Source organism: Octopus bimaculoides, chromosome 22 (assembly GCF_001194135.2).
Source record: "Octopus bimaculoides isolate UCB-OBI-ISO-001 chromosome 22, ASM119413v2, whole genome shotgun sequence".
Lineage (NCBI taxonomy): Eukaryota > Metazoa > Mollusca > Cephalopoda > Octopoda > Octopodidae > Octopus > Octopus bimaculoides.
This window is the reverse complement of record NC_069002.1, coordinates 25,237,781-25,260,808: the sequence shown is the minus strand read 5'-3', so window position 1 is coordinate 25,260,808 and position 23,028 is coordinate 25,237,781. Positions and strand designations below refer to the sequence as shown.

At 39.6% G+C, this 23,028-nt stretch overlaps 1 protein-coding gene across 1 annotated transcript in view; it reads right to left on the bottom strand.

The window, feature by feature from the left end:
• Positions 1-23,028, bottom strand: part of LOC106873134 (U5 small nuclear ribonucleoprotein 200 kDa helicase) — a 69,308-nt gene that overhangs the window by 43,651 nt on the left and 2,629 nt on the right. Inside the window, exons 2-15 of the mRNA XM_014920360.2 lie at positions 20,461-20,624; positions 17,363-17,534; positions 16,320-16,509; positions 15,831-15,889; positions 12,637-12,729; positions 11,995-12,150; positions 11,232-11,331; positions 10,422-10,642; positions 8,948-9,065; positions 6,044-6,099; positions 4,497-4,634; positions 3,504-3,659; positions 1,965-2,135; positions 458-516 (exon numbers count right to left, since the gene is read on the bottom strand). Coding sequence (XP_014775846.1) covers positions 458-516; positions 1,965-2,135; positions 3,504-3,659; positions 4,497-4,634; positions 6,044-6,099; positions 8,948-9,065; positions 10,422-10,642; positions 11,232-11,331; positions 11,995-12,150; positions 12,637-12,729; positions 15,831-15,889; positions 16,320-16,509; positions 17,363-17,534; positions 20,461-20,624 — 1,853 coding nt within the window. The remainder of the gene's footprint in view (positions 1-457; positions 517-1,964; positions 2,136-3,503; positions 3,660-4,496; positions 4,635-6,043; positions 6,100-8,947; positions 9,066-10,421; positions 10,643-11,231; positions 11,332-11,994; positions 12,151-12,636; positions 12,730-15,830; positions 15,890-16,319; positions 16,510-17,362; positions 17,535-20,460; positions 20,625-23,028) is intronic.

The window sequence follows — 23,028 nt, the reverse complement described above, 5'->3', positions numbered from 1 at the left end:
ATACTTTCCAAAGACACCATGCAGTGGGACTTGAACCCTAAACCATCTGGTTGGGAAGCAAACTACCTATAAAGTAACCTCATGGCCTAAGTGATAACAGACTGTTTAACCCTTCAGCATTTAGATTACTTTATCAAATGTAATGCTTTTTTATTCACATTGCATTGAATTATACGTTATCTTGTAGCTTTCAGATTTTGATGATGTGATTGTTTATGTTTTAGAATAACATTGTTAGGTAGGTGTGAGAGGATGGATCTGTCTTGTTTGAACATAAAGCACATAGAATATTTGGGCTGGATATGAGTGGTGTAAATGCTAAAGGGTTAAGAGACAATCTACCAGAGGAGACATTAGAAATAACAGTTCAATTTATTGATGGGCAATCACGAGGAAAAGATAACAAGATTAAAAAAAAAAACCAGCTGGCATGAAGGTAAGAAAAGGAAGCCCTTACCGGGATACAAGAGATTCTAAGACAGGCCCTCGGTCATCATGTAGCAAGTGGATCTCATCCTAAAGAAAGAAAATGAAAACATATACAGAAGGAATGATGATTATAATGATTGCTGTTTATATTATAAGGTTACCTCTGCCATCCCAACTATGGTGAAACAGCAGCAAAGATAGAAAAACCGAGTGTCTTGTATTACAGGCAACTTCTGTAATGGAAATGTTGCAGTCCAGAAAATTTTGAAGTAACAGAAGAGTCTGCTATCTGAAATCACTAACTGTGATGGTAGTCATGGTAAGGGTGCCTATATTTCTTTGAATTCCTTTATGATCTGATTTCAAATCACGGTGGAACCAACTTTTACTGTTCATCTTGTTTTGACTGATAAAGTAAGTACCTATAATAAACTGGGGGTAAATCCAATTGACTGGGTACCCCCCCCTCTCCTCCCACCGCACACATAGAAATTATGTCAATATGATCAATCATTAGGGAGCAGTCGCAGGTCAGTTTGGATGGAACTGACCAATACAATAAGTGAAGAGATTTGGGATTGCATTCTAGTTGAGGTCCACTAGTCTTTGACTTTCTTATTCCATATTCTTCAGCTTTCTATTTCTTTGAAAACATTCGACAAATACGAGAGAATACTGGAATCAATATGATTAGGATGATGCTGGATCAAACTTACAGCTCGGAGAAATGTTTTTACTGATACAATTGTAGAAAAGTCGAAGAGGGAAAGCTACCGTGTAGTTAAAACAAAATTAAAAAACCAGCCTTGATATGAATTGAAATTAGTTTCCTGTGGTTGAAATCTTCAATAATAAAAATAACTTGACAACCACATTTTATAAACAATGTAAGTTTTAATAATTGCTTTCTTTTAGCAAGTGATAAACATCAAATTAATTAATAAACAGCTTTCTTCATTATAGAGTAGACACTTTTTTTTTTACCTTATTAGACTCAGTCAAAACTTCCTAATATAATAACGAGCGTAGTGTTTTTATATATATATATATATATATATATATATATATATTTGTCCAGAATCATGCCAGGCACAGAAGAGGAGAGAGAATAGTAATTCAGTGAAGGAGAGTAATAGCCCTGACTGAGAGGGAGTAAAAGAAAAGAAGGGGTGAAAAAAAATTAGCGTTTCAACTGTGTGTGAGTATATGTGTGTGCATGTACAAGGGATGTATGTGAATGTTTATATGTGTGATTATTATGTACCTTATTTATATATAAAATACTATAATTAGCCGTCATTTTTGATGGCATGTGGTCAGCTAGTACTAAATAATGATTAAATCATTGACGTGATTAAGTGATTGTTGACAACATTTTGAGACAAACTTCAAATCTGAGATCTAAGATACAAGTTCCACACTTTTAACAACGCAAAAGAGCTTTTTTTAAAAACGTTTTAGAGATTTGGTTGCAAAATATTAAAAACATTAGAGAAAGAAAATCAAACTGCAAACATGAGTAAAAGGAAACTTACAAAAATCATGAGTCGCACAGCTTGAGTGTAGGTTCTCTCACCACCTTTACGAGTGATGATATCCCATTTCTCTGGAGTGCAGACAATTACTTGAGTTGCAGTAATCTGTTCCTTCGTTAACTGGTGATCTCCTGTCAGTTCAGCAACTTTCAAACCATATGATTTCAATCTCTAGAAGAATGTAAGAACATAAAATGTGTAATTAAAATTAGACATCCCTTGTGTTATGGCAACTCTACATAATTTGGCACTGATGGAAATTGGAAACTATGACCACTAATTTCTGGATGGGGCCTTTAATTTCACCCTTATGGAAATTTTAGTAAACTTTTATAATTTTAAAACCAAAATCATAACATTTATTACTTTTCTCTGAACATTGTCATCATCTATGTATTCCCTCCTCCAACCAACCCCACCAATTCAACTGACCTTGTGGACTTGCTAACATCACCCATTAGTCTTTGGTGCCACTTACCTTTCCTTTTTTTATGTGCACCAATTCAACTGACTCAAATCTTGGTACTAATTTTAACCACAAAGTATTGGTCAGTCTGTGACCATAGTAGAAGGCACCAGCCTACAGTACCATGCAATGGAAGTAAGCTCTAAAATACATGGCTCTAAAACAAACTTCTTAACCTCAATGTTATGCTCTCCTCCCCATAGGTACAGAGATGATTGTGTGATCAAGAAGTTTGCCTTGGAAGCACCTGGATAAGGGTTTTGTATAAATAATTCAGCTTCTTGACTGTGATTGTTGAAGGGGTGGTGGTGGTGGTGGATTCCTTTTGTGGTTTGTCAGGTGTCTTGTTTACCTGCATCTTCTAAAACAATTAACATCTGGGGACACTTGTTAATACTTACATTGTTCATCATCATCATTTAATGTCCATTTTCCATGCTGGATAGTAAAGCAGGAGTTGGCAGGCCAGAGAGCTGCACCAAGTTCTAACTCTGTTTTGGCATGGTTTCTATGGCTGGATTCCCTTCCTAATGCTAACCACTTTACAAAAGTGTACTGGATGCTTTTTACAAGGCATGAACACCAGTGTTTTTTACATGACACCATCACCAACAGGGTCACCAAGTACCTAGCAAGACAAAAACCCTTCAACTGGGAAGTGGGGGAGTAGTATTAAGGGATGTGTGGCTTTGTGTCAGTTGAGAGATTTAAGGTACAGAGGAGACAAGAATAGACAAGCCAGAGAGCTCTACCAATTTCAAAATCTGCTTTCGTATGGTATCTACAGCTTGGTGTCCCTCCCAACACAAGTAATTTAACAGAATGTACTGGGTGCTTTTTATGTAGCAATTAAGCTATTTATAATAAGAATATTCCAGTTGGAAAACAAAAGAAAGTGAGTTAAAAAGTAAGATAAAGGGGGTGATAGTGAGAGAGATGATGGCAGGGATGTGTTGGGGTATGTCCCCAAGGAAAATAGTTGGCAAGAAAAGAATTATGAGGGTAAAATATATAAATCTATATTAAAGTATAAAAATAATTGAAGCAAAAAAATATATTGAAAATAAACTTACCTCAGTAAAATTTCCAACCATTTCTTGTACAAGAGATTTCATGGGTGCAATATAAACAACTTTAAACTCATCCGTATTAATGGTACCATTATTGTTTACATGTTTACCAATTTCTCGCAGCATGCAGAGTAATGCCACATTGGTTTTACCGGCACCCTAGAAGGAAAAAAAGAATGTTATATAGAGATGATAGATAAATTCTTCAATTGAATTTTATATATAAAAAAAAGAACATGACTAGAGTGTTGGGTGAAATATTTTTTCTGACCTCCCAACATTTCTTAAATCAAATAAGTCCCTGTTTTGGTTCCCACTTCAGGGATTGGCTGATAAAGAACCAGGTTATGTACAAGTATCTTTACAAATTGAAGGTCCTATGGTAATGAAAGAAACTGTTAAAAGAAATGAGTCCTATAACAGACCTGCTTGGCTGAGATCATACTTCCATAAGTGGTACTTATACAAGGGCTTGAACTCATTACAACCAAGAGAACACTTGCCAATAATACGGTATTCTTGCCACTTGGAACATAGAATGTTTAACCCCTTTATTACCATATTCTTCTTGAAATATACTGTTTACCTTATAGATAATTTTGAAAATAATGACGAATATAGTAAAAAAACTTGGTCATTATTAACCTGTTATTTAGAACATTAAATTAGCAAGAAATTTTAATTGGAAATTTAAATTTAGATCACTTCAACTCTTTAGTATCTAAATTGGCTATATCTGGTCAAAATAGTCGACCTGTTTTATGTTCAAATTGACCAGATCTGGCCCCTCACACTATCCCTACAATATCATTCTAAAAATGAACGATTACTTCTTCAAAATCTCAAAGCTACAAGATAATGCATGATCAATTCCATACAGGGTTAAAACAAGAAGTGTGTACCACAGAATCAAAGACAATCTTGGGCAGGTTGGTATCAAAAGGGTTAATGGACATACAATATGTTTAGAGAAGGGTCTTCTGTGATGGTACTTACTGTTGGGGCACACAGCAAAATGTTTTCAGATGTTTCCAAAGCAGTCTTGCAAAGTCTGCTTTGTATTCGGTTCAGACTCTTGAAGCCTTCAAAAGCTGGTTGAGCATATTTTGGTAAGCGCTCAATTGGAATCAAAGTCTTCGAGGAAAATAGAAAGAAAAACATAAATGCATAAAATAACCGTTAACACTTCAAAATAGAAAATAAGAAAATAAATAAAAGTATTCATTAAACTTTGAAAGGGTTATTAAATTAATGCATTCTAATTTATAGAAAATCACTAGAGTATGCATCTTTGATCACATGATCGTGATCAACCAGACTATTGTATGTTGTTACACATCTCTGATCACAATGTGCTTTGTGTTGTTTTAGCTTTTGAATAATGCCACCTCACTGGTTAGGCAAGCAGGCCAACATTTCCCCTGATTGGGAAGCTGATCCATTGCAGGGTGACCTGTTTAGTGATAAGTGGACTGGGGTAACATGAAATGAAATGTTTTGCTCAAGAACACAAGGTACAGCTGGTTTGGGAATTGAAACCACAATCTCATGATCATGAGAGCAACACACTTAACCACTAGGCCAGACACCTTCACAAGTGTCTTTGAGAGGTAAATAAAAAAAATTGACACCTCTGAGCATATTCATTCATTCACCTTCTGTACTCCAAGGACTTCTTTCAGACTGTAGTTAGCCAGTGAATAAGGGTTAGCACTAAAGGAGCTGATGCTACCATATTCTTTCACTTGCACTAGAATAGGTCTTCAATAACTAGATGAGAATTTGGACATGTCATGTGACTATGTCATTCATTCATCTCCTGTGTTTCAATGGACATCTTCCAAACTGCAGGTAGTGCATCAACACGGCTATCACCAAAACAGCTGCTGGTACAGTATTCTCTGTCTCCAAGACAATTAACACTCAATGGTAGAATGGTCCACTTCTTGAGGAAGCGCCAACACTGATGAATGCTGTGCAGAGAAGTAATTAACAAATGCTAACGAAAAAGGTATTTTTTATAAGTTTACTGTCAAGGTACTTACATGATAAGGTACTTACTTTGGTCATAGAGTACCTGTCAGGCTTTATTTTTTTCTTGTTTAAGTCATTGTACTGTGGCCATGCTGGGTCATCACCTTGAAGGTTTTGGTTGGTGAAATCGACCCCCTAGTGCTTATTTTAAAGACTGCTACATATCTTACTGGTATCTTTTTGCAAAACTACTAAGTTACAAGGGATACAAACAATCACTTACACAGACATACATACACACACACACACACGTGTACATGGACAGGCTTCCACGCAGTTTCCATTGAGCATATCTACTCACAAGACATTTGTTAGTTTGAAACTATAATAGAAGACACTTGCAGAAGGTGCCACATAGAGGGACTGAACCTAAAACCACATGGTTTCAGAGCACACTTCATAACCACACAGTCACATCAAGTTGATTACAGTAATTGTTATAACGAACAGAAGAAAAAAGAAACACAAGAAACAGACACAACAAATGAAAAAGTTGTCTCATCATGTACCTCGTTCTGGTCAAATGATTTGGGTTTCAAGGCAGGAACATGGACTTCTTCATATCCTGTTGAGATAAAAAAGAGATTGTTAGCTTTGCAGAAAGGGTTCCATAACACTGTGTTACATAATCTTTGTCTTTGGGTAGCAACTGTTATTTCCTATTTGCTCTGACTCCTTTCCTTCAAACTTGGCTTTTATTAAATTTATTCAAACCTTAAAAGAATCCCTCTCAACACATGGCTATGATGCTCCCCCATTATTCCTGCTCATGATCAGAGAGGCATATATCGTCAGCCACCAAGGGACACGCTCAACTGGTTAAGGTCAAGCAACTGATGAGCAAATTTGCAGCATTGAGCAGAATATTTGCTATAATGATATTTCTGCTTCAGCAACTCACTGCTGAATCTGACTGAAATGTAATGGAAAATTGGTCAGTTTCGAAACATTGATGTCCTGGTCACAAAAGCTAAGTTTGAAGGGAATAGTAGCCATTACCTTTGATTTCTAGATAAAAGCAAATAGGAAATAACATTTACTGACCAAAGAAAAAAAAACAAGATAAAATAAAAATTTTGTTACAGTGTATTGTAACGTAGTTACTCGTCAGCAATTATTGTTGTATCACCACTAGTTATGATGACACTTGTTTACACTATAACCGTAAAAAGTACCATCCAAACATGGTTGATGCCAGCCCCCTTGCCCCGACTGGCTTCTGTGCTGGTGGCACATAAAAAGCACCATCCAAATGTTGCTGATGCTAGTGCTGCCTTGACTGGCTCCTATGCCGGTGGCACGTAAAAGCACCATCCAAACAGAGTTGATGCCAGCCCCCTCTGGCTCCTGTGCCGGTGGCACGTAAAAAGCACCCATTACACTCTCAGAGTGGTTGGCATTAGGAAGGGCATCCAGCTGTAGAAACACTGCCAGATCAGACTGGAGTCTGATGCAGCCTCCTAGCTTCTCAGACCCCAGTTGAACTGTCCAACCCATACCAGCATGGAAAACAGATGTTAAACAATGATGATGATGATGATGATGAAGCAGGGTAACAATGTAACAATCCAACAAACTACCAAAACGACACCTCATGACCTACTGCGATTAATGCCTACTCTGTCTGTCATTATAGTCGTTCGGTCAAGTCTATTCTTGCAGGAGGTGTTGTGACTCTTGACCACAACACAGTGTAATTGTGGTTCTGATCATTCTGTATATCAAACATAGATTACACATACACACACATACATTGATATAAAAGCCATATTGATACACACACACACATCATTGTATTTTGGAACCAGCCCTTTATTTAAGCAACACTGCCAACTGGCCATGACCAGATTCTATTTCAGAGTGGATACTCTCACAATATATATAAAACACACACACCACTACTTACCTAAATACATATAGACTCTAGTGGTGACCTACCCATGGGCAGGCCCTGTGCATGTGACCCTTCTCCAGCACTCTCTATATGACCTGAGGTGGTGTGGGGCCGTGCACCCTCCCCTGCCATTGTTAAGTAAATTTCTCAGACTTTGGCTACAATGATTAAACCTGGGATGAATACTGGAGTGGTTTCTTGTTGCCTTTTCCAGGCAGCTGGGATTTGAACTCAGAATGTAGAGAACCAGGAGATATACTGTAAAATATCTCTGCCATCGGACCAGCAATTCTGTCACCCTCTTGTCTGCAGGGTGCCGTGAAATGAAGTGTTTTGCTCAAGAACACAACATGCTGCCCCAGTTCAGGACCTGAACCCTTGATTTAGCGATTGAGAATGCAACACCCCAACCACCAGGCCAGGTACCTTCATATACATAGCAACAAACATTTAGTCCATTCACCAACAACCTACCAGAGACAGCCATTGGTCCTATGTTACCAAACTACCTGAGACTGCCCCTAAGTGTATGTTACCAACTTGTCCATAATCACCTGTTTGTATTTAAACACAAATATTGATGTACATCTCCACTCCTGCGCTGCCCACCACCAACTGTATCATTGCTATCCTGTCAGCCTCCTATACGCCCGTGTTCATTACTTACTGTATTCCCCTTCTCCTCCTCTTACCCCCCTCCCTTATCCTCCGTACCATACCACTTAGACTCACCTCCTTATACCTTGATTTTAGGCCCTGGCACATTAAACACCATTTTGTCTCCAACAACTGGGGTATCCATGTGTCTCCTCTATTGCAAGGCATCTGTTTCTGCCCTGTATCACAGCTTGACCTCTTATCACCGGGGGCACAAGGCCACCTCTTTCCATACCACTTCCCCTTTCAGAAGAAACACGACCCAGTCTTCCTAAAGACTCAAAACCTGTTACTGGTTTCCTTTTGTTTTATATTCTAATTCAAGGGTCCAAATAGGAACTGCAGAGAATAAATCACAACAAAGAATGGTAAACAAAGGAAAAAAAGAAGATAAAAACTCAAATTCCAATATTCTGTAAATATGGTAAAAGGTATCAGGGGACTACTTAAGATTACCAATGAGTGCTTTGAGGACTCTCTGGCACTTGAATGTCTGTATGTGGGTTCAATTCTGACAGGAGTGCAGAGAAGGAAAAAAAAAAACAGACAAGGTCACATAAAACTTGTGCGTACCATGTGACTGGCAGCTTTTAATTAGCATTTGTTATACATTGATTAGGAGTTCAATACAGGACAACTCTTAGGTTCCCAGCATTTGTGTTTGTATTTTAACAAACAAGACTAACAGAACACTAGTATGGGGGGAGGGAGGGAGTTATGGCCCACCGTTTAAAAGAAAACCTTTCCTGGACATTGTACAAAGAACATTTATGTTCTGTCATAAGCCAAAATATATAAAAAAACAAAAAAAAAATCATCAAGGGACAAAAGGTATGAAGGCAATAAAAATATGAGAAATTACCTTTGCGCTGCTTCCGGAAAGAACCATCAGGCAGTTGGCATCTCTTATTGGCCATCAAATGACTTCCTTGGGAGAAGACTAAGTCATCTAGGTCCAACAACTGCACTTGGCTCATAACCTGACAAAAAACCAACAATGTTAATAATGATGATGATGATGTTGATAATTTTGCCACAAGGACAGCAGTTTTGGGAGGAGGAGATGTGTTGATTACATTGACCCCCGCCCAGTGTTCAACTGGTACTTACTTTATCGAACCGGAAAAGATGAAAGGCAAAGCTGACCTCAGCAGATTTTGAACTGAGAACACAAAGACATGAAATATCGCTAAGCATTTTGCTCAGCATGCTAACAATTCTGCCAGCTTTCTGCCTTAAATAATAATACAAGATCATGTCGTATAGCCAGCTGGAGATGATGTCTCTTGGGGCTAAATTACAGCAACATTCGTCCTAAACCAGGACTGCCATGTTATGTTGATAAAAAGTACTGTTGCTGAATATCTCACGTTGTGAGATTTAAAAATTGTAATTTTCTAGTTCACATAAATTTTGATCCTCCTCCGTTTGTGCTATTTGCACAGATTCCTGCAACTCTCTGTTGCCAACCAATTCTATTATTCATATTTCAATTGGGAGTTTGAGTCACAGTGACTCATTAACTGATTACACAACCAGGGACGCTATGGATGCGTTGCAGTTACTCTCTTGACAGAGATTGGTGATCCTGACCATTGATCTTTTAGGATTCTTCGGTTCAGCATCAATGTTAAGAAGCACTGTTAGCTCAGTTGAGCTCCTCCACTGCCTCTTCACAATCTGCCATGCTGCAGTCTCATGACTTCACCATATCCCAGGCAAGGTGGCCTGTAAGTTTGCAGGGCATGGTTGTCACTCCAGGAGGTATGTTCAAGAATACTTGCATCCCCAATATTATATTTTGATAGATAAAATTACTTGGCATCGCACCTGTGCCGGTGACATGTAAAACACAGCCATGTTGGTCTCACATAAAAGGCATCCAGTACACTCTGTGGAGTGGTTGGTGTTAGGAAGGGCATCCAGCTATAGAAACCAAGCCAAATTCAGACTGGAACCTGGTGCAGCTCTCTATCTTACCAGTTCCAGTTAAACTGCCCAGCATAGAAAACGGATATTAAACAATGATGATGATGATTCAGTAATGGCACAGATTCTCTTTTACACAATATGACATTTACATATTGAAGGAACTGTTTTTTAAGCCTAAGTTTTCTTTCCTACAGCTGATCACTCAAATATAAAGTCAGAAGTGGAACCTGTTTGTCAGCCAAGTAGATTGAAGAAATAATAATTCATTCAGAAATATTGCCCCAGACAAGGAAAATGCAACAGCAGAATTAATATATGGTATATTTAGAAATTCTATTACACTGTATTTTAAAGGAGGGATGGTGGTGGTGGTAGAAGGACCTGACAAAATTCCTGGAGCTTACCTGGTCTACACCATTTGCAAGCATGGGCTCCATGTTTGCAGCCATTCGAGACTGGCGTGCTTGATGTCTGCGAGCCCTTTGCTCACTGACAATGTCCTCTTTCTCGGTGGCTTGCAATGCCATCAAGATATTTGACAGGTCTGCGTCATTTTCCATTTTCTCTTCAACTTCTTTCCTCTCTGCAGCACTCTGGGCTTGAGCAAGCAACGTGCAATACAATACTGTACGAAAAGAAAAAGAAAAAAAAAGTGACAAATTTCTTAGATTTATCACATTTGCAGGTCACAAGTATATATATAAAAAAAACAAAAAGTGAATGTGATTTAAATTACCCCATGGCATGTCTGGTATTTATTTAATCCACTCTGAAGAGAATGAAGCATTAAACTGATTGGTGCTATTTAAACCACAGCTGATGTTCAAGTGATGAAGGAACTGGGTCTAAAGGTTAGTGTGGCATTAGGAGCAGGCATGGTGAACATAAGGGGAGTGGGAGGAGGAGAGATGAGTGGGTCATGAATGCATGAGTGGTGGTGGTGGTGGTGGTGGTGGTGGTGGCATGAGACCAGCCAGATTTGAAGAATAGAGGCCATTACAGTATCAATAGAAAAGACAGAGAGAGGACGCTTGTGGGCCAGAGGCTGGAGTATGTCTGATTTTATGCCAAGCAACCAAGTGACCTTCCTCAACATTTGGTCCAGGATGTGAATGTGTGTGTGTGTGTGGTCATAAGAAATATGTCATACCAAACCCCACTAACAAGAACATCCTTAACAACAGCAATGACAACATTACGAAATTCATGCTTACCCATTTGTCTGTGTTGTCTCAGAATTTTGATAAACTCAAACTGACTGACTCCCAGCAGCATCACTAATTGGTTCTCAGCTTCTCGATCGTCAACAGCATTCTGAAAGTGAAACCACAAAGACACCATGAGGAGAACAGAAAGGAAGGGCATCCAGCTGTAGAAACTCTGCCAAATTAGACTGGAGCCTGGTGTTGCCATCCGGTTTCACCAGTCCTCAGTCAAATCGTCCAACCCATGCTAGCATGGAAAGCGGACGTTAAACGATGATGATGATGATGATATATATGAATAAAAGGAAAATACAATGCTTGGCAGATGCACAATGTAAGAGCACATCTTTGATGGAGGTCCAAAGAAGTACCACCCAAATATTTAAAACTGCAATCATCTAGCTTTTTTGCAAGGGACTTTTACATGAACTGGTGTTAAAAATAGAGTTGGTACAGAAACAATTGTAACTCGTCATTAAAGATTTGATAAACTCTGTCTTCTTATTTGGATTATACACACACACGTGTGTGTGTGTGAGAGTGTGTACACATGTTTATATTGTCATTGCTTGAGCAAATCTGAATTATGACATTGCGATTGGTCACTCAGTACTTTCAAAGGCCTGTGGAATAGAGAGATCTGTTCCCTGAAGAACTGGTAAGGGTTAGTGATAGGAAGAGCATCTGGCTGTAAAACCCTGTCTCAAATAACTCTCCATCCACATCCAGGCGAGTCTGGATGAAGAACGAATGAGCTGCATCACACACGTACCTTGAGGATTTCTAAGATTTCTTTCGACCTGGTTTGTGCCACTGTTGGATCATCAGGATAATACTTATTGAGCTTCCTCTGCAGCCAGAAAGCATCAATGTCTCGAGGATGAAGTCCCCCTTCTAGTTTCTTCTTGTTTTCTTCTCTTTCTGCCAACTGCACAAAACAAGAAACAAAAATAAAGTCAAATACTTGTACAATTCTTATTTTTTGGTAGATGCTTAACATCATTACTGGATGTTATAAACCCAAACTGGAATATTTAAGCTTAAAAGGTTTTAATCAACTAAAAATAAAGTCATCTACAATACAAACAAAGATTGTTAAATTGTAAGCAAAACCAAACTTCAACACAATAACAGTTTTATGCAGCGAATTGCCACAGTCTCGACAAACTAAAAACCAACACTGAACACATTGTGCTGCAAACAGAACAGAACTCTGTGCAGTTGCACTTCAGGCAAATAACAGCAATCAAGACAATCAAAGCCATGTGATCAAAACTAAAATCCCAACACTGGAATAATCATGAAATTTAATTTTGCAGTTGAAGAGTTAAAGTATTCGAAATAGCAGCAGTGTCAGTGTGCACATAGAATAAAAAATCGTTAAACAATTGAGAGGGGAAAAGAACTTAGGTACATTTGCTCTGAGAGTTGCATCCATCTCAGCTTCTTCTCCTTCATCTTCTTCTTCCTCTTCTTCACGGACTTCACCAAAAACATCAGCATCATCCTATGAAAAATACAAAAGAATCATATAAATACAAAAAAAAAACAAACCCTTTAGTTAATGGAGACACAAGAGTGGCTGTGTGGTAAGTAGCCTGCAAACCAACCACATGGTTCCGGGTTCAGTCCTACTGCACGGCACCTTGGGTGAGTATCTTCTACTATAGATTCGGGCCAACCAAAGCCTTGTGAGTGGATTTGGCAGATGGAAACTGAAAGAAGCCCGTCATATATATATATATCTCTGTGTGTGTGTTTGTCTCCCCACTATCCCATGACAACCGATGCTGGTGTGTTTACGTCCCCATAACTTAGCGGTTCGGCAAAAGAGACCGACAGAATAAGTACCAGGGTTCAAAGAATAAGTCCTGGGGGTCGATTTGCTCAACTGAATGGCGGTGCTCCAGCGTGGCCGCAGTCAAATGACTGAAACAAGTAAAAGAATATGACTACTACAGGTGCATCAACAATTTTCTGACCCAAGTAGAATTATCTGTTTTACCAGATTAACAGACAGCACAATAATAACTGAGGGTAAATTCTTACGAGACAACTGCCATGTTATTCATAACTTTTTCATTACTAAACCTCCAAGATACATTAGATACCTGTTATAAAGGTGGAAACATTCTTCCAACTCTTCAGCTATACTAACTGTTATGTATAAAGCACTCAGCACACACTGCAAAGAGACTGGCTTTAGGAAGGGCATCCAACCATAGAAACCAAGCCAAATCAGACTGGAACCTGGAGCAGCTCCCCTGCTTGCCAGCTCTGGTCAAGCAGTCCAACTCCTACCAGCACAGAAAACAGACATTAAATGATGATGATATATTCTGTTCTACTCTAGGCACAAGGCCTGAAATTTTGGGGGAGGAGGATCAGTCGATTAGATCGATTCCCAGTACGTAACTGGTACTTAATTTATCGACTCCAAAAGGATGAAAGGCAAAGTCGAACTCAGAATGTAAAGACAGATGAAATACCACTAAGCATTTCACCCGGCATGCTAATGTTTCTTATTTCTTTATTGCCCACAAGGGGCTAAACAAGGACAGACAAAGGGATTGAGTCGATTACATCGACCCCAGTGCATAACTGGTACTTAATTTATTGACCCCGAAAGGATGAAAGGCAAAGTTGGCCTCAGCAGAATTTGAACTCAGAACGTAAACACAGACAAAATACCGCTAAGCATTTCGCCCGCTGTGCTAACGTTTCTGATGATATATTAAAACATAATAATATGAAGGTGCAAATATTTAAAACAAAATGTGAAGCTAAGAGTTAACCCCCAAACCACTGGACCCTCTACTGAAACTTATTTGCGAAGGGCATATATTGGTCTTTTCTTCTTTCATGTTGGGACACTGTATTCAGGTAAGTTGTCTACTAACTTGATCTTCACAAAGAGAGAGGATCCTCAGCAGGTTTTGTACATGGTGTTAGATTTGATTTTAAATATTCGCATCATCATCATCCTCGTCATTTAGCGTCTGTTTTCCATGCTGGCATGGGTTAGATGGTTTGACTGGAACTGGTAAGCCAGAGAGCTGTATCAGACTCCCGTTTGTTTTGGCTTGGCTTCCATGGCTGGATGCTCTTCTTCCTAATGCCAACCAATCCATATTGTGTAGTGGGTGCGTTTTACACGTCACTAGCAGAGGTGCCTTTTATGCATCACCAGAACATTTGTGCCTTTTATGTGTAATTGACATGTGTGCTTGTCATGTGCCACTAGCACTGGTCGCCACTGTGATTTCACTTAGCTTGACATGTCTTCTCAAGCACAGCAAGTCACCAGAGTGTTTCTGCCTTCATGATATGTTACTAAAGAATAAACCAAAGCGTGTTATGAAGGCTTGGGAGAGAAAAGCTTATCAAAAATGGTCACAGAAAATTTCAGTGTCCTTATGCAAATAAGTCAGGATTAAAAGAGGTAGAACATCATCAACTGCTGCAAAATCAGTCATGTCCCTGTATAGATTTCAAATCACTAGATACATGACCAATATTTTGTGTATGAGGAATGTAGTCTTGAGATGAGCCTTCACCATTTCCACCCAAGTCTTCCTTGGTCTTTCTTTTCCATTGGATCATCATCATCACCATTGTTTAACGTCTTCCTTCCATGCTGGCATGGATTGGACAATTTGACAGGAGATGGCCAGGCGGAAGATTGCACCAAACTTCTATGTCTGTTTTGGAATGGCTTTTATGGCTGGATGCCCTTCCTAACGCCAACCAACCATGTAAATTTCCTGGCTCTTCCTCACTCACCTATCATCATCCATATACATGTCTAGAACAGTCTACAGATCTCTCTTGCACACTACAACTGACAGCTCTTAACATTTTAGAATTCAAATTACTCCGTCAAATGTAACGATCATTTATTTACATTACTTTGAATTACTCATGCAGCTTTTAGATTTCGGTGATGTCACTGCTTATATTTAGACCAACTTGGTTTGGTAGGTGTGAGAGGCCAGATCTAGAGGGTTTGAACATAAAACAAAGAGTATTTGAGTCAGATATGGCTGGTTTAAGTCCAGTTTTTATTTTCTCAGCTCATCTCTGCCTTGACATTCATGTATATTAGCATTACACATTCAACAGATGGTGCTCTTCTTGTTTCTTTCCAAACTCCACCCATCCTTTGCATTTAGTGTTCATATCTCACTGTCATGCAGCATCATACTTCATACACATGCCTCTTACAATCCACCTTTTGCAAGGAGAGAAAGAATTCTCTTGTTGACAGCAGATGTGATAACTCCCTCAATTTCTTCCCATCCTGTTTTAACTCGGGCTACGATACTTTTAATACACTCTTCCCTAATGTGGATTATGTCAACTACTTCTGTAAAGCCCTCTGAGCATTGGTTGGTGACAGGAAAAGCATCCAGCTTCTAAAGACATTGTCAAATTAAGTAAAACTCCAATTCTTCAATTCTATTGTAGATGAAACAGTAAAGTATGGAAGGAGCACACACTTGAAATACATGTGAAGCAAGCATATAACAGAAATATAGCAGACATAAAACATAATTTCACAGCACTGCCATACTTCCATAATCTCAGACCACAATGACATATTTTTACCTCATCTTCAGACTCCTCAAACTGAACATTAACTCCGTATGTCTCATCAATATTCTCATCTGGAAAAAAAAAAGTAGAACAGGTGAGAAACAAAACAGAGAGAGAGAGAGAGAGAGAGAGAGAGAGAGAGCCATTTGCTCCCTTCCAGTCAATAAGATAAACTTCTCAAAGTTTAATATATAAGTTAGACAAGCCACTAAAAACCACACAAAGATGTGGCAAACACTACACAATACACACTTTCAAAGTCATGGTTTTAATTCCTTCCTTTCAAGAATTGTTTAATTATTAATCAACACAATTTACAAACACTTCATTACAGTCAGTTTTTCATATTTAGATGAGAAAAACAGGAAAAAAGCCATTGTTAGAAATAAACTCAATTGTCTGCAGGACTTCATCCATTCCCTTCCATAGTCTAAGAGCTCTGCTTGGTATAAAGTAAATTCTCAAACTAATTAGACCATCTGAATAGAAGTTATTAATTACCTGTCTGCATTTTCTCTTCTGAACCCCAGTCAGAGATCTTTTTGCCGAGATTCACAAGCAATGCAAATCTCTCGTCTGCAAGGGAACCAATCAAACTCTCGACTTCTCTTTTGCGTTCTTTGTCTTTCATTCGGTCATTTTTCAACACGGAAAGGACTTCATCAGCAGCACCACACAAAACATCACGTGGCTGAAAAAAAAAAAAACCCCAAAAAAACATTATAATAATCATAACTTTAAAAATCTCCTTGACAATAATCATCCTCTCCCTTCTCCTCCAACTTCTCTTCATTGCTCCCAACATCACCAGTTCGATGTCATAGTCTTCATCTATCTACCTGGTTGGACGACTTGCCCAGACCAAAGCAACTCTTTCATAAAAGTCTTCATATCCCCAATCTGATATCCAATGACTTCCACAAGTTGATCATTATATTCTCTTCTTAGTCTGCTGATACAAAATCCTCTCAATTTTACTAAACATGGAATTGTTTAGAAAATTACTATTTTTTAATCTCATGAGAGATAGTTAGCAACAGTACTTTGTAGTAAAGATTGCTTGCAAACATAACATGGCAGTCCTGGTTTAGGACGAATGTTGCTGTAATTTAGCCCCAGGAGACATCGTTTCCAGCTGGCTATATGACATGATCTGTGTCCCTTGTTCAAAAATATAAGGACATAGATCGTGTTGTATAGCCAACTGGAGACGATGTCTCCTGGGGCTAAATTACAGCAACATTCGTCCTAAACCTGGACTGCCATGTTATGTTGGCAAACAATCTGTATGGAATTGTTTCACCCACTGGCCCTGCTATGACAAAACATTACTGAGTGATATATATTAGAAATTTTCAAAATAATGTTCTAATATTAAAATTTAGGCCTGAAGAGATCATGTTTCGGCCAATTGCTCATGTTGATCTCACTCCTTGGAGGTTTGAAACAGGTTCTGGACTACCAGTGGGACTCAATCTTCTGCTATCATATAATTGTGATTACTAGCAAGCACTTAACCTCAAAACAACATATATACAACTTACCTGATCTCCAAGAGCAGCTTGTATGAAGCTCAGCAGAACTTCATAGGTCTGGCGAGTCTCCTGGGTCTTTGGCCGATAGACGATTCCAACCATATCATTGATGCCTTCTGACAACAATGTTGTTCCTTTCATCTTCATCACTTCTCTTTTTGCTTCATCACGTTTCTTACGTCTGCACATTGCAAAATAAAGGTGAGCGTTAGTTTAAAGAAAGAACCCATGGCTTCCTACACGATCCAGAAAAGTTATTAGTGTTGAACCAAATACAGAGGACCAGAATTAGTAGACACAAAAAACAAAACAAAAGAGGGCCCAAAGTAGAAAGCTTCTTTAGAGAAACAACTGCCCTGCAAGAATATCTTCCAAGGGCAGTGATTCATGGGTCAAGACCATTAACTAAAAAAACTGCCAAAATTGCTCTACTTCACATTAGAAGCAAGATGCAGTGTGCAAGAAAGAAGACTGTGTTGGTTTGGTTGTGTGATGCAAATGGGTGCCAATATCTTCATAAAGAAGTGCTGAACTCTCAAAGTGGATAGAGCAAGTGGAAGAGGGAGGCCAAGGAAGATATGGAATGAAGTGCTGAAGGGTTACCTTGGACACTGAACCTTTCAGATGAGATGACAAAAGACCAAGATACCTGATGCCTTGCTGTGCTCTCAAGAAGACCCAACCTCCACAGCAGAAGTGTGAAGACCATTCCTCCAGGTTAAGAGAATTGGCCTGCAAGAATCTTGTGCTGGTACATTGTGCTTGTGCAATGCCTCATTAAAAGTACCCAGAGCCTACTGTAAAGTGGTTGGCATTAAGAAGGGCATCCAGCTGTAGAAACCAAATCAGACAGGAACTTGGTGCAGCTCTGGTTAAACTGTCAAACCCATGCCAACATGAAAAATGTATGTTAAATGATAATTATGATGATCTGTGATGCAGACACCATCAGGGCAATATTTAAAAGCAGGCCTACCACCAGGTACACTTTTCACAGAGTTGGTTATCAGAGTGACATCTTATAGCTTCAACAGAGCCTAATAAAGCTGAAACAGATGTAAGCTAATGAAAGCAATTACATAACTTTTGTTCTTTTGTCAAATTTTTGTGTGTGGCAAATGCTCAGGAGAAATAAACACTGAAAATGTGCGGAAAACAGCTTCTGTCACATTCCAGGGAGAAAAACTAAAAGTAGTTGATAGCTTCGATTACCTAGGGGACCAAGTCAGTCGCAGGGGTGGATGCTCTGAAAGTGTAGCTGCTAAAATAAGAATAGCCTGGGCAAAGTTCAGAGAGCTCCTACCTCTGCTGGTGACAAAGGGCCTCTCACTCAGAGTAAAAGGTAGACTGTATAACGCATGTGTGTCAACAGCCATGCTACATGGCAGTGAAACATGGGCCATGACTGCTGAGGACATGCGTAAGCTTGCAAGGAATGAAGCCAGTATGCTCCGCTGGATGTGTAATGTCAGTGTGCATACACAACAGTGCAAGTGCCTGAGAGAAAAGTTGGACCTAAGAAGCATCAGATGTGGTGTACAAGAGTGATGACTGCACTGGTGTGGTCATGTGACGAGAATGGATGAGGATAGCTGTGCGAAAAAGTGCCACACCCTAGCAGTTGAGGGAACCTGTGGAAGAGGTAGACCCAGGAAGACCTGGGATGAGGTGGTGAAGCACGACCTTTGAACACTGGGCCTAACCGAGGCAGTGACAAGTGACTCAGACCTTTGGAGATATGCTGTGCTTGAGAAGACCCGGCAAGCCAAGTGAGACCATAATCATGGCCTATGCCAGTGCAGCGTAACCAGCCCATTTAAGAGTACCCTTCAATCATCGGGCAAGAAACTGCGTTTGCGAAGACCTGTTGAAGCAAGTGAAATTGTTCTCATGGCTGATAACAGTACTGCCTGATTGGCACCTGTGCCACCTAACCGGCTCCTGTGCCAGTGGCACGTAAAAAGCACTATTCGAGCATGATCGTTGCCAGTGCCACCTGACTAGCTCCTGTGCTGGTGGCACGTAAATAGCACCATTTGAGCATGGTCGATGCCAGTACTGCCTGACTTGTCCTCGAGCTGGTGGCACATAAAAAGCACCCACTACACTCTCGGAGTGGTTGGTGTTAAGAAGGGCATCCAGCTGTAGAAACTCTGCCAGATCAGATTGGAGCTTGCCAGCCCTCAGTCAAACCGTCCAACCCATGCCAGCATGGAAAGCGGATGTTAAACGACAATGATGATGATTATATATATATATATAAATGAAATAGCATAACAGGTTTGTTTAGAACTCCAACTACGTCTAATTTTCCATCAAGTACTAAACATAATTTGTCAACCAATCTTAATTTGCTATTAAAACACTTTTGAATAGATTACAAGAGAATAAAACTGGAGATTAAGTCACAAAATTTTTTTTATGATATTATAATGAAAATCTAATTTAGTAATCAAATCTAGTTTTATTTGATCTTGGATACACACACACACGTAAAAAGCATCCAGTACACTCTGTAAAGTGGTTGGTGCTAGGAAGGACATCCAACTGTAGAAACAATATCAAAACAGACTATGAAATGCTGTGCGGCCCCTGGCCTTGCTGGTTCCTCTCAAGTCATCCAACCCATGCCAGCATGGAAAATAGATGCTAAATGTTGATGATGATGTTGATGGCTAGCCACTGTATTTGGTTAAAAAAAGACAATGAGCGATGGCTAGAAGAATATTGAGATTTATTTGATAACCAGTTGATCTAGCAAGCAGGACCTCATATCAATGAGAAGGGCCAGTGCACAATGATGCCACTGAGAGGTAGGCCCTGAAACCGTGTGCATTCTCTCCTGATGACCCCATACACTTGCTGACTTCTGGTATGCGAAGCTTTTGACTGGTAGCAAAACATATGTGGGTGTGTGAGGAAACAAGTTGAAAATGCACCGAAAGTGTAATTATATTAATATACTCAACCGGTTTCATATTTGTATGATTTGAAGGATGTGCTGTAAATTGCATTGTTTATACATGCATGCACCAAAAATAGACATTCTTACAGAAGCATATAATATAAAATACACACAACTACATCCTGAAACATGTAATACTTACTTGACTTTGCGTTCTTCCATTTGAGGTGGTTTTGTTCTTTTCGATTTGTCCCCCATCCGGCTGCCTTCCAGTTTACCAACCAATGATATGACTTCACCAGTGGCTTCATCACGAGCTCTTCGATCAATAAGAGATCGATCAGCTTGAAGTACAAGGTTGGAATTCTGAAAGTTGAATCAGAAAAACAAAAAACATTTAAGTGGGAAAATGGATTAAGCAAAAGACTGAACAGGTGCTATTCTTACCAAACTAAGGTCTGGCACTGGTTGTAAAGATAGTAAATCAGGTGTTCTTTGATTTTAAAGAGTATTTATTACAAAGAAAAGTGGAGTTCTGGTTTAAGCACCCCATTTAACCCCTCCTAACATTTTTATTTTTTGGAAATTTCAGAAAATTTTTGAGAATTTGTGTTCTACACATGGGAATTCATATGATTACAAAGAAAAAAATTTTCAAACCCAAGTGTTTACAAGTGGCAGATGCATAGGTACATTAAACACCAGAATAGTACAAAAAAATAGGGCACCTGTACCCAGCGTCTCCTTCCTGGCACTTGTAAAGACATTCAAGCGAGATCGTTGCCAGTGCCACTGGACTGGCTCCTGTGCAGGTGGCATGTAAAATACACCCTTTTGAGCGTGGCCGTTGCCAGTACCGCCTGATTGGCCTTCATGCCGGTGGCACATAAAAGCACTCACTACACTCTCGGAGTGGTTGGTGTTAGGAAGGGCATCCAGTTGTAGAAACTCTGCCAGATCAGAGTGGAGCCTGGTGTAGCCATCTGGTTCACCAGTCCTCAGTCAAATCGTCCAACCCATGCTAGCATGGAAAGCAGACGTTAAACGATGATGATGATGAATATGTAGTCACTCGTCCTGCTTGAAAGAGCTGTCAAATGCCCCTCAGATAATATGCTACCTTATTTAAAAAAATGTAAGAACACTTGGGATAAGAGGTACAATGGGTGGGAGACAGCATTATTAAAAATTGGGGAAAATGGTAAAAATTTGATGTGGCTTTTTTGAATTATAGAAACAAATGAGGGCGAAAGTAAAGAATTCGCACACCCGGTGTTTAAGGTTAGGGTTTTTGTTACGCTGAAAACGGGTGGTGTACGTATTCTTTACTTCCGCCACAAATGAGTAGATACTTCAAAAGGTCACTGGCATAAAGCTCCTCTAAACCAGTTCTTATTGGTGAATCTCTACCAGAACTAGAGAAGAAATTCCAGGTATGGAAGCACAGACTGGAATCAAAGGGCCTTAGAATAAATTTAGCAAAGACGAGAGTCTTGATAGGTAGGAAAACAGACAAATCACAGATTCCCTTCAGGGAGACGGCCCTGCTCAATATGTAGAAAAGGTGTCAGGAGAAACTCCCTACAGTGTACTCAGTGCAAGTCATGGACATGCAAGAGGTGCAGCAGTATTACTGGACGACTAACAGAGAAAGTAGTCCTTACAAGTAGCAGATGTGCAGGTACATTAAACACCAGGAATGTACAAAAAACAGACTCCCTCAAATGTCAGGGGACGGGATCCTTAGAAGTAGTAGACAGTTTCTGTTACTTAGATGGGTAAGTTAGAAGCGATGGAGGTTGTTCTGAAAGCATAGTTGTTTTAATTAAGAATAGACTGGGCAAAGCTCAGAGAGCTCTTGCCTCTGATGGTAATGAAGGGCCTCTCCCAAAGAGTGAAAGGCAGATTTTATGATGTCTGTGTATGAACCGCTATACTACATGGCAGTGAGACACGGGCTGTGACTGAGGATATGTGAAGGCTTGAAAGAAATGACGCCAGTATACTCAGCTAGATGGGTAATGTCAGTGCACAAATACAATGGAGAAGTAATTTGTGAGAAAAACTGGGTATATGAGGCATCAGATGTGTGCAAAAGAGAAGACTGCCCTGGTATGGTCATGTAAGGCACATGAACGAAGACAGCTGCATGAAGAGGTACCAATCCCTAAACGTAGAGGAAAGGGTAGATCCAGGAAGACATGGGGTGAAAAAGGATCTTCAGGTGTTGGGACTCACAGAGGGGATGACAGTGGAATGAGACTCCTCAAAGTTTGCCGTGCTTGAGAAGACACATCAAGCTAATTAAAATCATGGTTGTCCTTGCATACAGGCATGTCTCCTGCATTCCTCTACAGGTGAGCATTCCTAATGTTGTGGGCTCGTATCATGTAAAAAGTACCTGTATTGGTGCCATGTAAACACACCCATGCTGTGTAAAAGCACCCAGCACACTCTGTAAAGTGGTTGGCATTAGGAAGGGCATCCAGCTGTAGAAGCCAAGGAGACTGGGTAGCTCTTTGGCAGGCCAGCTTCTGTCAAACCGTTCAACCCATGCCAGCATAGGAAACGGACGTTAAATGATCATAATGATATATATATATATATATATATATATATTTGGCAAAAGTTACAAAGTGACCCAAGGGCCGAAAGTTTTGTGCACTGGCATTTATCAAACTGGTTTCAAATAAGGAGGATTACATTTATATAGGCCGACTGAATGATACGTGTGCACACACTATTATATATATATATAGTGGATCGAATC